The 14,740-nt window shown below is 52.0% G+C and overlaps 1 protein-coding gene across 4 annotated transcripts in view; it reads right to left on the bottom strand.

Annotated features, from left to right (window-relative positions):
* Window positions 1-665: 665 nt before the first annotated feature.
* Window positions 666-14,740, bottom strand: part of SLC4A3 (solute carrier family 4 member 3) — a 34,048-nt gene continuing 19,973 nt past the window's right edge. For 3 of the 4 annotated variants that reach the window (XM_069861243.1, XM_069861245.1, XM_069861246.1), the window contains 13 exons: window positions 14,326-14,425; window positions 12,533-12,717; window positions 10,206-10,419; window positions 9,658-9,879; window positions 9,179-9,327; window positions 8,024-8,218; window positions 7,371-7,577; window positions 6,678-6,767; window positions 4,957-5,123; window positions 4,324-4,577; window positions 3,811-3,980; window positions 3,226-3,399; window positions 666-2,455 (listed from right to left, as the gene is read on the bottom strand). In XM_069861243.1, coding sequence (XP_069717344.1) covers window positions 2,378-2,455; window positions 3,226-3,399; window positions 3,811-3,980; window positions 4,324-4,577; window positions 4,957-5,123; window positions 6,678-6,767; window positions 7,371-7,577; window positions 8,024-8,218; window positions 9,179-9,327; window positions 9,658-9,879; window positions 10,206-10,419; window positions 12,533-12,717; window positions 14,326-14,425 — 2,205 coding nt within the window. In that variant the 3' untranslated portion in view covers window positions 666-2,377. The remainder of the gene's footprint in view (window positions 2,456-3,225; window positions 3,400-3,810; window positions 3,981-4,323; window positions 4,578-4,956; window positions 5,124-6,677; window positions 6,768-7,370; window positions 7,578-8,023; window positions 8,219-9,178; window positions 9,328-9,657; window positions 9,880-10,205; window positions 10,420-12,532; window positions 12,718-14,325; window positions 14,426-14,740) is intronic. The other variant, XM_069861244.1, reaches the window with a different exon arrangement.

Raw genomic sequence — 14,740 nt, forward strand, 5'->3', positions numbered from 1 at the left:
CTCAGAAACGGGACAGCCACCGCCCCTGTGTCCAGGCAGGCTCAGTCTTGTATTGTGTCCCACATGGCAGCAGCCAGCCCCAGGAGCAGCCAGCGATGCTAACCATGGCAGGTGGGACCATCACCTTCTCCCAGCAGCAGCACCCAGGACAGCATGACTGGAAGGCATCCAACCTGCCACCTCATGGACTGAGGACAGCCCACAGCCCATGGGGACCTGGCTCAGCGCCTGTTTGGGAAGAAAGCGTGGAGGGAGCCTGTATTTAATGACATGCTTCCTCTGTTCTCAGACCATGGCCCTGCCATTCGGTGTGTGGCTACATGTACGGTAAGGAGATGGGCACTGAACGCTGCTGAGCACGCAGGCAAATATAGGCATCCGTGTATGGACGCAAGCAGCCATGAGTACATGTTTCTTGTTAAACACGGGGCTCAGCCTCCTGTTCCCAGCAGCCAGCACGGGGGCTCCAGCTGTGCCCACAATAACCAGCCTGCCTGGTGATGGTGGTAGAGTTCACTTCCATGCTGGTAGCGGGTGACAAGGTGACAGTCCCCACGACAGCTGGGGCTTGCTGGCTGCTGTCGTGGGCAAGAAACTGTTTTGTGTCAGGAAATTTCAAACAATTTAATTTATTGTCAATTGGCAAACAAAAGTAGAGCAGCAGAGACTGTTCCTGTGAAGAGTTTATTGGTGTAGCTGTTTCCACTACAGTCAGAGGAGTCACAATGCACAGCGACAACAGGCCTCCTACACTAAATGGGGAGGACAGGACACACATGGCCACAGACACACAGAGACACTTGTCTCTCGGCCCTGGGCCCTGTGGATGGGCCAGGCTGTGGGGCAGGAACCTGCCAAAGGCAGTGGTTTCTCCCTCTGGTGGGGTATTTCTGCAGCCTCCTGGGGAAGGTGTCAGACCCTCCTAGTAATGAAGCACCCACCATCTCTCGCAGGCAGGAGTCAGGCTGATTAACCGGGAACCAAGGCAGTGGCTTGTACCAAATCCAATGGTGAAACGAGCATCCTAGCCTCCTCCACAAGGTGACGCTGGCCCCAACCATCCGGGAGAGGCTGGGATGCCCGTCTCCTCTGGCACTACCCTCAGAGCCACTGAGGGAAGCAAAGGCACCATCAGCAGTTTCTGAGGCAGCTCTGCCTGGGGGCTGCTGGCCCAGGGAGACCCCAGGGGATAGCCCTGCCAGGCAGAAAAGCATTCGGAGCCACCCAGAGGTGACCGAGGCCAAGTGTTGGGCATGCTGAATGCTGCTCCATACCCGCTGGAGGGCACCTTTGGAAGGGTTACCCTGGTGTGGCAGCTGAATTGGGGCTAGGTGTTTCAGTAACTTCCTTGTGGGGCTGCAGGGAGCCAGACCCAATGGAGCACTGCACAGCAAAAGGGAGGGGATGCAAAGGACTGTTTTATGCTCCAGCACTACCTCCCTTGTTTAGCTTCTTAAATACAGTTTGTTCTCAGGGACAGGAATGTGGGGATCAGGAACTGGGACGGAGTCCTGTGATGAGTTTTTACCCCTGCAGCCTTAGTGGAGGTGCAGAATGACACAGGACTCCTCTTAGTCCCTGCAAGAGGGCAGGCACCTGAGGCTTCAGGACACCTGCCCTGTCCCCAGCAACCCTTCCTTGTGTGGTTTTCCTTTGGGAAGAGGGTGGGGATAACTGGGAGGAAACAAACAGCCTCCCTGACACTGAGCAAGAGCTGAAAACAGTCCTGTGGGAGGGTGACCGGGCAGACGATGGTCTGGAGGACAGGGCCAGAGTGCTGGTTCCTCCTTGTCTGTTTGCCAGGCTGCAGCAGCCCTATGGGCCAGCGGCTGTGGCACAGGCCTAGCGTGAGCACTCCTGGAAGGGGGCAGAGGGAGTGGGAGCAAGGCATCTGCCAGCGGAGCAATGAGGCTGCTGGCCTGGGAGAAGCCCACTGGCTGTCTGCAGGCAGCATCCAGCCCACCCTTGTGAGTGCTTGGTGGCATGTGATGCTGAGACACCCAAGCTTCATAGTAGTGGATGGAGACACAGTGGCACTAGCTGGCATGGCTCCCCTTTGCCACCTGAAGAACAGGCACAGGCTGCCTCCAGCAGGGAGGGCGCAGACCCCCGACCCATGGATGCTCAGGACCCGCACAGCTTCAGGATGTGAGAGGTATCTCTCAGCCCACCGGGTCCAAGAGGAGAGACTCACAGCTTCTGCTGAGCGAGCAACGGGGCAGCAGGAGTCAGAGCTGCCTCCTGCAGGGCTATGGAACAGCCATTCATTGGTCCAGGCAAGATATTGTGTGACTCACGGCAAGTCTCCAGTTAGTCCTTGGGAGGGATGAGCAGGTGTGAGTAGCCTGTCCCATGAGTGGGGAGGGCAGCTTCCAGCTCACACAGGCATGTGCAGCTCATTGTACTCGTCCCGGCCATCCTCATCGAAGTTTGGCTCTGCATCCTCCGAGTCCAACTAGGGAGAGGCAGAGATCAGGTTCTGAAGGCCACGGCTGCCCCCAGCACGGGGTCAAGCCTGGCATCCAGGGATCAGAATGCTGCGAGCCAGGCAGCTGGGCTGTGCTGGGAAGAGCTTCTTCCCCTCCAAAAAGGCTCCTTTTTTCCCCCTTCATGCTCATCCATGTGCCCCCAGCCCGATGCCCTCTCCTGTAAGTACTCTTTTTTGACAGTGCCCATCATTGTGGTTTTGGTCTAGCTCAGCAGCAGGTCCCTCCTACCCTGCTGGCAGCACCCCCTTATGGGTGCTGCTCCAGGCTGTTCTCCAATAGGAGCTCAGGATGCTGGCAGCAGCAGAGGAACTGCCAGCACCCAGGGAACTAACAGCATTCTGGCACTGTGGTTAAGTGCTCCTGTGCCGAGCAGCCACAGGCTTGGGTGTGCTGCTGGGCTGTCCTCACTGCTGCCTCAATGGGGAATTGGGGTGCGTCTCTTGACAAATAAGCCACAAATGGGGAGAAGGATGGAAAAGGAAACCCTTATTCCAGGCCTCTGTGTGGCAGGGTATGCTATCTCCTTGACCAAGGCTGCTCATCCATCCCACACTGGCGCTACAAGCTTCAAGGAAGCTATCCACCCACCTTCTACTGTTGAACAAAGACACCCAGCCAACAGCAGGGAAAGCCAAGGCTCTGCCAGCCCAGGATCTCCTAGTCTTTCAGTATGTCAAGTCTCCTCAACCTCATTCCGGTGTTGCAATCTACACTGTGAGTACAGTTATCTGCTTACCGCTTTGAGCTCCCTGTCGTGGAAGAAGCGGGGCAGCACAAAGCGCCGCAATGGCACTGTCATGATCAAGACAAAGGGGAAGGCCAGGGATGCCACTGTAGATTTCACCACCCAGAGCAGCACGATACAGGCCAGTTGAATGCAGGTGAAGAGATTCATTCTCCAGGTCTTCACCTAGAGACGTAAATCCAGTCTAAGAACACATTATCCTTCCACACAGATTAATGAAGAGTCAACTGGCAAAACAACCCTTCTGCACAGCATAATACAGTAACATAACACTGCTGCATGCTCTACCTGCTTGTATTCTACAGCAAGGCAGAGACCTATACCCCTCCAGGCTCTGTGCCACCTGGCAGAGCAGTGTCCCTACACCCACTCAAGCAATGCATTCCTATAAACAGTACATCCATACAATACTCTGGCAACACACTTCTGTAGGTAGCCTGGCAGCACGCTATCCCAGCATAGTATCACCTCTGTGCATAGCCTGCACCTACCTCTTGGCACAAGCATGCAGCAAAGGAGGGGTCATCAAGCCAAGCATCATTCTAGTAAGACCACACATGACCCACCTTCGCTCACCTTAACAACATAGATGTGGTCAGGGTGGTGCTTGGATGGCATGAAGATCAGAAGCAGCCGCTCGTAGAGCTGGATGCCAGTGAGTGATGTAACCCCCATGTAGAGGAAGATGCCGAAAAGCACAGCCAGCGGGATCTGACGTAGCATGTTCCCCATCACAATGGACAGACCTGCACAGACAGAGCTCAGGGCATGGTGTGTCCCACACCAGCCTCTCCGTAATGTACTTCAGCCTCCACCCCTCTCCTGCCTCTTCTCTGTCTGTCCCAGGGTACAAAGGGAAGAACATTCAAGAGGGGTCTAAGCAGCTGGAAGAGTTGCAGAGAATGACTGACTATGAGGGGCTACCAAAGGCTGCCAGAGGAGAGCTGGTGTGAGTGTAGGTGGGGGGAGCCCTGCAGCAAGTGGGCAGAGCACAGGCTGGCCCATGGGACAGAGATGCTGCTAGGAGGGAGATTCAATTGGTTGGCCCTGACCTCCCCCCTCACTCCCTTCATCCATGCAGAGGCTCACCGACGAGGGCAGCAATAAGCACTCCAGTCACACGCTGCTCCTTCACCTCCTCGATCTTGGGCTTCTCTCCCGGCGCAATGGCCTTGCTCATGACCGTCAGGGCATTGACATGGGTGACAGAGCGAACTGTAGCCGCAGTCAGCCACGGCAGCCCAAAGAGCGCACAAAGCCCCCCCATAGTGCCAATGAGCAGCAAGTCCAAGTGGAAGCCAGAGCCTTTCAGCAACTTTCTCTCTTTCTTGCTCACAATCAGCCTGGGAGGAAAAAGAGTGTCATCACTGCCTGGCCCAGCCCAGTGCCCAGGGACAGCACTGTGGCTGGGGACAATGTCCACACTCTGGAGGGGGCACACATGAGGACAAGGAGGAGATGGCCACAGAGAAGGATGGTAGTGGTCAACCTCGGGCTAGGGGTTTCCTCCTGTGCCTCCTGCTGAGGCAGGTCTCCATCCCACTGTATATCAGGAGTGGAGCCAAGAGACGATAGGAGAACCCATGAAAATGCAGTCTTAAGTAGCCAGGATCCTGCCCTTGCTGGACCAGGTGCACCTCCACACCAATGACATCAGCACCCATCCCAGTCTTGCCTGCCCAGGGGTTTATGATGGTTGGCATTGGCAAGGGAAGTACTCACGTCGTGATCTGCGTCTCCATGAAGATAAGAATGAAGACCAAGAGGGCAGGGATGGCAGAGGCAAACATCATCCACATTGGAAAGGTCCCACTGCTGCCCATGGGGTGAATGAACCAGCCACGCTTGTGAGGAGATGTGACCGACAGCCCAGACGGCACATTCAGCTTCTAGTGGTGTAACCACAAAACCCAGCAGTTACTTATCAATACATACATGCCCACAGCCTCACACATGTCCAGCCTTGATCCTCACCTGAACACCCCAGATGATGTGACAACTACACTGACTCAAGTGGGCCTTTGCCACAGATAATCCCCTTTGTTGAAAATAACCTTGTGTCTCCTAACATGGGCCTGTCTCACTTCCTCTCAGCTAATGGAATTCCCTTGGTTTTAGTCCAAGAGACCGAGGAAACATCTCCCCTCAGGAATCTCACCCCCATGTCAGTGCTTGCAGACCATAGTTAAAATGCTCCTTGATCTCTGCTTGGACAAATCAAGTGACCTGAACTGCCTACCCTTCTCTGAGCTGGCTTTCCAGAGCCTTTTCTGAGACACTTTTTCCAATCCTGTTTTTGCAGTGTGGACCCCAGAAGAGGTCACATTCTCTGGAAATGACCTCACTGACCAAGTTCAGAGGGAATATCATGTTTGTGTTCCCATGAGAGACCATACAGATTCTTAGCTGTACATTGTCCTGACCCTGCATTCACCAGCATTTGAATTCTTGGCTCTGCGCTGCTCTACAGCAGTTCTTGCCGTCTGCCTGCGTGAGCCCTGCAGGGAGAGTTTATGATTTACATTTATGTTAATCAGCATAAGTATGAATAATATTTCTGGAATGCTTATACTTGAGTTAAGCTGTGTAACTAAGTACCATTTTCTCAGAGAGCTTTGTACATATGCTGGGTTAATACTGAAATGATAATGCTTTTGATATTAATTGCAGAAGAGTAGAAGGGTATGAAAAGGATGTAAAAAAGTGCATGATTTCACTAATGTCTGATAGAACCACATTTTTCATTGAAATTTAAATGAATAAAAATGCATTTGGATTCCATTAAGCTTTGGGCTGTCTTGATAAATGCCTGCATGCTGAACAGGAAATATCTCTCAACGTCTCCCTGGTGTTAGTTGAAAGAAATATCAAAACACAAAGACGTAACTACACATCTACTGGAAAAGGTGGGGAAAAAAGAAAACCTGTGAGATGGGTTTGTTTGATAACATTTAAGTTTATGCATAAAATGAGAAAGAGATCAGTGTGCTAGAGATAAAGTGATCAAAATATTTAGTAGCCTATAGTAGAGGACAGTATAAATGCATTAAGTACTAAACCCATGACAAATACCCCACTGAAACCACTCTACATGCCACCCACTTCAGTGTGTATAACCAATTTATGCCTTGCTGATTGACTGTAAGCTTTAAAAGTTACAAACAAGGAACCAACTGCATTGAATCTCTACAGTCTCCCTTAAGCTTTCCCAACAGCCAGAGTATCAGAAGAATACCAGGGGCACTCCAGTCCCTGTCGTTCCAGTCTCAGCCTCAGCAAGACCATTAGAGTTTGCCTTCAATGTGGGAGTGAGGACAAGGGGAGTGTCTCTGTTTGCTTTGTGCTATTATAACTAAATAGGCAAGAAACACAAATCTCCTGTTGCACAAGAGCAGACACTGCTGGGCTGCAGGAGGGGCTCTCAGGGCAGCGCTGACACCTACCTGTGTGTATGTGTCAGTGATGGTGTAATCCACCAGCACCATCACCAGAATGGAGATGGGGATCCCAAAGTCTCCAATGATCCGCCGAGCCTGCAGAACAAACATCCTCACTGGCAAAGGGAACAGGCTGGCTCTGTACCCACCCTGCCATAGGGAGCCTGTGGCAAAGTGAAATCCCAAGTGGGGCCAAGCACCGCTGCAAACCTGAGCACTGCTGATGAGCAGGGCAAGGGAACCCAGCCTAGACCCGTGGTGCTGTGCATCCCACCGCCCACAGAACACACAGTCCTCCAGTCACTCTTAAGCGACTGGCTAATTGCTCTAACCTGTCTGTGCTTCAGGCATTATACAGATGCCTTGCATGTACAGAGATGTCCAAAGGGAACAAGTCGTAAGCTCTTCCTTCTATAATCTGGTTTAACAGATTTGTATCCAGACATAGGAGCCTTCCTGACGCCAAGAGGACTTTTCAGCAAAGTCCTCTGGAGCAGGACAGTGCAGATACCATCAACAGCCAGCTCCGATCTGCAGCCTAGGTCAAGCTACCATCCCTTCTGCATGGTATTTAAGGCACTGCTAGTGTTTCTCTGGGGGACAGTCCAAATGCTCTGGAGAACAAAGGGCTGTTGCAAGAAGCATTATTTGTTTGGCATGTCCTTTGTCCTTAACATCTGGGTCCCACAAACTTCTCACCTTTCCTCCTAAGAAACGGCTGTTCTTGAACTTGCGCATAAAGAAGGCAATGAAGAAAGTGCCTAGCATGAGGATGAGGGAGAGGAGAGCAGTGTTGGGCTGCATCCTGATTCCAAGTGACATCGCATCCGCAGAGAACATGCTGGCATTCAGGCCACTCTGTGCATTCGGTGGGTAGAACTTCAGCAGAGGATGTTCTGCAAACACCTGGGCAGGTGAGAGAAGCAGCAGGCATTGTCACCACAAGGAGGGGCAGAGGCCACTGTCACTACCTGGGGCAGGGGGGATGCAGAAGTGTCTTGCTCTGTGGAGAGGTGAGGGTGGCAGATGGTGGGTGTGGACAATCCCAGCATCCCTCATCTTGCCCCACAGCCTCTCCAGCTGGAAAGGGCTGGGGAGAGAAAAGTGACACCTCTTTAATGTCTCCTACAGGAAGAGAAGGGGAGACAGACATCAGGGCTCATCCTGCCAGCCACTCTGGTGGCACAGGGGCCAGCTGGGCTAGGATGAGAGGCAAGCAAAGACCTGCTCTACAGAATGCCTAAAAAACCTGTGGCTGAGCTGGCCCTGTTCCTCTGCTTCCTGTATGCTAAAGCAGCAGGTTCCTGCGGGATCGAAAGATGTGGCAGCACATCTCCCTGGGGAAGGTTCACCTTGTACAGTTTGTAGAAGGTCTCGTAGATAAAGATGAGGGAGATGAGGAAAGCAAAGATCTCCTGGGTGAAGGGAGAGATGTAGCGCACCAAGAAGCTTCCCTCAGCTGCCACGATAATGAAGATGAAGACGATGAGCCACAAACCAATCCACACTCTACCAGTCAGATACTCAATACCTTGTGTCTGGCAGAACTGAAACAGAAAAGAGAAGCAGTTATTCATGGATCCTCATGCTGCCTCCCACATCTGTACCCCATTAAGATCAAAGACTCTCCTGGAAAAAAGCATCCACAGCTGCTCAGGCATCCAGCACAGAGACAGTGGCTGGAGTCACAGGTAAAGTTGCAGACCTTGCATTAACACCAGCCAGCCCACACCAAGCAGGCATTTACCGCTCCAGCCTCTGTAACAGTACTTCCTTCACTCTCTGCTGAAGCCATCTCATATGTGACGCTTCCCATCCCACCCATGTGAAAGTGCCATTACTCAAACACAGCTCTCTCCTGCTTCATGCATTCAACAGCACAAACCTGTTTCCTGCTGCATAAAGGCTGTTAGATGGGGCGTGATCCCAGACAGAATTGTGCGTACACACACAGCTGTGGGTGTGTGAAGAAAAGACCCCAGCCTGTCACCACGGAACAGACTTTGCTCATCCACACACAGCAACACCTACTACTTCTGGCACAAATCACTCCCTCCCTTTGCAGCCTTCCTCAGTACCACCACAGACACCATCACAGGTAAAAGTTGTGAAATAGTCTTCAAAAGAAACCCCGAGAACAAGAAAGTATTATGGACCAGTATTTTAGGATACAGCTACAAACACTCATTGTGCCAGGACGTGCTGCAGCACAGGGCTGGAGGACAATGGTCTCCTCACAGTCAGCAACTAGAGGAGTGCTGTTACCACAGCCACACCTCAAGGAGATCAGCCCACAGCATACAGAAACAGGAGGCAGAATTCCCTGTGATGTGACCTGCAAAGGGTCAGCAGAGCCAGGGCCAGCACCGGCTGAGCTGAAGGCAGCCTGGCAGGACCCAAGGAGTCCACAACACAGACCTTTTGGAGAGCTGAGAAATGCCAGCTGCCCTCTCCAGCGCAAGGGCAGAGTGAGCAGGTGCCAAATACAGGCACTGCCTCACATGTACCTTGTAAAAAGCTTCTTCAAACACCAGCAGAGGCCCTGAGAAGCCAATGACCAGGAGCGGCTGGGCTCCAAGCAGGGAGAAGAGGATCCCTAAAACCGAGGTGGAGATTATCAGCTCGGAGACCCCCATAAGACCCTCAGTCTTCTCTCCTGGGAAAGAGAACAACGTGTGAGCGTTATAGATCATACACAGGCACCATCACTGCAGGCAGGCAGGCTGCAGACATAGCTCCAAATGGAGGAGGCAAACCGCCGTCCCACCAGTCAGAGGTCCCCTGTGTTGGGCAGGGAGCACAGAGGGAGCCTGGGAAGCCGAGGCTAGAGAGGCCAAGCGGCAGGGAGGGGACAAGGCAGCAGTCGAGGTGCAGTGTTGCTGCTCTCCCCGAGCAAGCAGCACTGAAGCCCACCCCAGCACAGCATCACACAGACACAGCCAGTGTCCCAGCGTGCAAAGAGCAGACCAGAAAGCAGGCCCATTACCTAGGAGTCCCCCGAAGGTGATGGCAGGAGAGAGAGCAGCAAAGTAGATGAAGAGAACGGCTGCGAGACACTGGCTGTGCAAGGCGTCTCTGATGTCACTGAGGTATTTGGGGTACCTGCGCTTTATGTCCCGAACCAGACCTCCAAAAAATATCCCGGTCCGCTTCAGAGGGTCGTCCTCAGCTTCCTCCTCTTCCTCCTCAGCTTTCACTTCACACAGCTCTGGAGGTGCATGGAGGGCAGGGCTTGAGCAGGGGAATGCAGGTCTGCCCCTGGGCTGTCCCTCTCCCTCATACCCTGTGGAGACTTTCCTCCAGCAGCACTAACCTAGTAGCCCCCCTGCGATGGTACATCCCACTGCCTGCAGCTGCCCCAGCTACCAGGGCTGCCCATAGCCACTGTCCTGCTTCCCCTTGCCCCACTCCCCGCTGCCCACTGCAGGAGCCAGGCCCTGCTCACCCCTCCGCCAGGCTGTGTGAGGGGAGGGCCCACTGGGGCACGCAGGGCACTAGGCACAAACTCTTTTGCCCAAATGTGAGTGGAGAGACCTTTGGCTTCTTGGGCAGCCCCCTCCTTCAAGGACTTCTGCTCCCTCTCCTTCCTCTTCCTCAGTAGTAACTTCTGGAAGGTGGCAATAGATTTGAGCAAGTCTTTCCCCTCCACCTCTGATGGGGGGATGACAATGCTGCAGTCCAAGAATTCGTTGATTGCGTTGAGGAGGTCTTGACGATCATCTGCCATGTATGCAGCCTCATGGAAGTGCTGGGTGGGGCAGGAAAAAGAGAGAGGGAGAAGGCTCAGACCAAGACTGCAATCCAGCTGCCTACAGCCTGGAAACTCACTTGCTGTGACCATATATTAACATCCCACTCCCTTGCTTGACTACTTGTCTCACTACTACCACTTGATGACCCACACTCCTGAATCTCTCCTCCTTTGACCCAATGCCCCTCACCTAATCCCATGTCTCTCTTCCCTTACCTATCCATCTTTTTCAGATATCTCCATGGTCCTGTTTGTCTTCCCCAAGACCCACTGCACTGGCTCAAGATCGTGCTCCTGCAGCATCCCTGCCAGCTGCATGCTCTGCCAGACCACACAGCACCTATTACGGGACCTCTCCATCAATCAAAACCAGATCTGTGCTCCCCAGCTAGTCTGGTGTCTCTCGTTCCCTAAGCTTGATGCTGCACCTGGCCAGCCTGTGCCTTTGTTCACATCAGATCACAGTGGCTGCATCAGGCCAAGATCCTTGTTCTTACAAGCTTTGCACGCCATTTGCATGCCACGCAGAGTCCTGTGGGGCTCTTGTTCAGAACCCAGCTCAGAGCTCTACCAGAAGCCAGACACCACAATGATGCAAGACTTTCCCCATCCCTGCAGCTCAAAATTAGAACTCTGGAACAGACCAATGATTTCCTAGTCTGCTCTTGGGTTTATTTTGAAGGAGAAGCTGGTGGAGCCCTAAAGCACTGCAGATAAAGCACAAGAACCAGGATCTGACCAAGGAACATAAGAGACTCCTGGGAGTATCCACAAGGAAGAGGGAGGGAAAATAGGAGTCTACAGCATTAGGAAGCTATGCAAGGGCAAACCAGCAGAAAAGGGGAGATAGTCCTGACACCAAGGGCAAGATGACAAGGGAGGACTCCAAGGAGACAGTAACGGGACAGCCCTGCTGCAGATAGGCAGGGAGGTGCTGGCAAACAGGTAAAAGTGCTGCGCTGCCTCTGAAATGTGCCCGTAGAGAAAGGGCTGGAAGAAGATGAACAAGTGAACAGCCTGTAAAGCAAGCAGGGGGCAGCTGAGGTCCCTGCAGCACACAGACTGCCTGGAGCCACAGCTTCAAACTGTAAATGATAGTGTGCACTCTTTGTGGCGCCAGCCACTGTGTAACCTTGCTACGGCCAGACCTGGCTGCAGCAGCTGGCTCCTCTCTTCCGGTAACAGCGGAGCAGAGACTCAAATAAGCAAGGTCAGCCCACAAATGCAGCGCTGAAGCTGGAATATGGCACCTCATCCTCTTCTGGCTAAAAACCTGGCCTCAGTTGAGTCTTGTGCAACTCCTGGGAAGGGATCATTTAGCTGGGAGCCCTCGCTTCCCACAACTCACCTGCTCTGAGTGGATCTTTTAGTCCTTAGTTCAGGGAATGTTGTGCGCTGGCAGCAGGACAGGTAGGTTTGTTACTCAATTATAGTTACAAGGCGTGAGCCAGGAGCACACACTGTGAGACTCTGATTCTCCTGTCCTAGATGTATTCAGCAGATGCTCAGATTGTCTTTTCTTTGCCTTTAATTCCTTACCAGGATAATGAATTGCACTTTCCTGCCATCTAGCCAGATGGGGGACGTTTAGCAGTGCACGTGCTTGGCAGAAAAACCTTCCTGCCTCTTCTCTCCTGCACAGATGTGCTCCTCTCTAAGGATGCACCAGCCACAGGACTCATCTAGAAAGCTTCATCCAAACACCTGACAACAGTCCCCAGGCATTGCTGAGTCTTTTCATAAGTGTGGCCTGGGTCAGGCATCACGGTCACAGGCTTAGCCTCCCCTCCTCTCATTTGTCAAACATCATCTGGACACAACTTCTCTAATCTTGGGCAATCCTTTGCTCTTGCTTTTACATACAGCCTCTCTTCCTTCACCCAGCCTAGCACTCTGCCCCCATCAAGTGTCTGTCCTACTCTTCATGCCATACTGGAACATCCTACCTTGCTCAAGTCAGTCTACTCCTAAAACTCTCAGGTGCTTGAGCCTGCCTGCCTCACCTAGACCTAGCACAGCATCTTTCATCCCTCTCATGCCAGGACTGACTTCTGAGGAACTACTAAAACTCCCTTGCCTGTGCCAGCATCACGGCCCATCAGCTCCTCACCTTGTCAGACATGAGGGTGGAGATTGAGCGGCCAATTTCATGGTAGTCCATGTTGGCCTGGCTTGGTCCCAGCAGCACAAATATGAATCTCACAGGAATTGGGACCTCCAAGACAGATTCCAGGAAGACGGCCTCATTTAGTCGGACAAAGGCCATTGTTGGCTGCTCCAGGAACTGCACACAACCTAATAGAAGGCAATATCATAAGCAGAATTAATCATTGGGGTGAGCTGTACTGGGCTACCTTTAACAGTGGAAAGAGGAATATCGGGGGTTCTCATGAGCCCTGCAGTCCCGTACCTGTCTCCAGACCACTGACACAGCACCTAGCTTCACGCTGAGGACCGCTCTAAGTCCCCTGTTCACTGATCATTCCCAAGCAGTGCTACTTTCTGTAACTCTCCAGTTAGCCTATTCTTAATCTCTTCCAGATGGGTTCTGCTTACACTATAAGGGGCTAATTTTTAATGATAAGGTTGTTTTCTGATAAACTACTGCTTTATGGAAGGAAGTCTCTTACATGTTACTTTTATCAAACAAATGTCTAATCTCATCAAAGAACGAAATCAGGTTTGCTTGATGTGACCTATTTCCCATTAACCTTCAGTGCCTGGCAACAATTGCATTCTTATCATTTATTAATTGAATTAATTGTTCTCTGCATTCATAGATTTTTTTTCAGATGAAAATAAGCCAGTTATCTAAAGACTCATAGGTGCAAACTGCACAGTTTGTTTACATCAATGCTTGGCAGCCTTCTTGGCTCCTAACAGATTGGGAAGTACTCTCACATCCTCCAGCACATCAGTCGCTTCCGTCAAACACTGAACACAAATGTTTCTTGAATACTTGTATTTCTCCAGCCTTATTACTGATACTTCTGCCATCCATGTCCAGCAAAGAGCTGTGTTCTGTGTTAGATTGGCAAATCTGGGCCATCCAAGTGGCCCAAGACACAGTCTTACCTCAGAAATGACTGGAGTTATCTGAGTATTCACAGCGAGTTTATGAAGCTGATTTGGCCTCATCATGGTTAAGCATCAGCTTGGTTGAGCTGCCAAGCCTCTTTGCCTGAGCTTTTAATCTACTGGATAGGCACTGACATTTACTTTGGCTGTAGTGTAGCTATGTTTGCTGAGATGTTAATACCAGCAAAGTGCTGAAAAGGACTACTTCTGTGGTCAGAGGCACCAAACCCACTGAGCCTGCCCACTCACAGCCCTCTTATACAAAGAAATATCTCTAGCAGCACTATAGCCAATACCTGAGACCTTGTCACCAGCCAGGCCCTGCTTCCACAACTCAAAGCTCCCTGACATACACAGCCAGCAACCAACGCTGGCCAGGGCAGGGCTCAGCTGCTGGTGAGGTGCAAAGCGGCCAAATAAAGGGCAGCAATGATCAGAGGATGGCACAAAGCCTGTTAGCAGTTAGTGCTCGGCCATCAGTCCCTCGGGCATCACTCACCCACTTCTAAGCTGCAAAATGGGATGTTCTGGTGAGCGTGGTGGGACTTTCTCTGCTAAGCTGGGACCCAGCTCCCAGCAGCAGTGTCTATCAACTTCTTAATTTAGGAAACTAACTACCCTGGCACTGCCTTACATTTACTGCAGGCAAGCAAAACATGCGCTGTCACCAGAAGAGAGAGCATACAAGGCTCCATCTCCATCTGAACTTTGGAAATATGTACAAGCCCTCCATGCTTCAGGAGGGAGGGCACAGACAGCTGGAGTCAGAACAGGGCCGGACTTGGTCTCCTTTGGCACCAGGGGACTCTAGATGCTGCCTCTTACCCACAAGGACCACCGTGGCCTCTGCATCTTCTGGGATCTTCTCCATCAGCTTCAGGTATTTACGGTGGCCCTCAGAGTTATGCAGATGTGGGTTTTTCTGCTGAAGAAGAATACAAACAAGTCTGGAGGGAGTTCCTGTGCCTTGGTCTCCCTACACAGCCTTGAAACCCACTCGCATATCTACAGCCAGGCTTGCCTCGGCAGCACATCCAACACCCTGCTTCAGATGCAAGACACCCTCACATTGAATGGCCACCCGGCAAGCACCAGGGCTGCTGCTGCCGCCATTGCATGCTGAAGCAAACATCTGCGTACAGTGTGAGGCTAAAATTAGGTCCTGAAATCATAACAGAACGACTTGATTTCCAGTACTCCAGGTGATCTAGTGGAGCTGAGCCCTTGCAAGTACAAGGCC

Source organism: Phaenicophaeus curvirostris, chromosome 7 (assembly GCF_032191515.1).
Source record: "Phaenicophaeus curvirostris isolate KB17595 chromosome 7, BPBGC_Pcur_1.0, whole genome shotgun sequence".
NCBI lineage: Eukaryota > Metazoa > Chordata > Aves > Cuculiformes > Cuculidae > Phaenicophaeus > Phaenicophaeus curvirostris.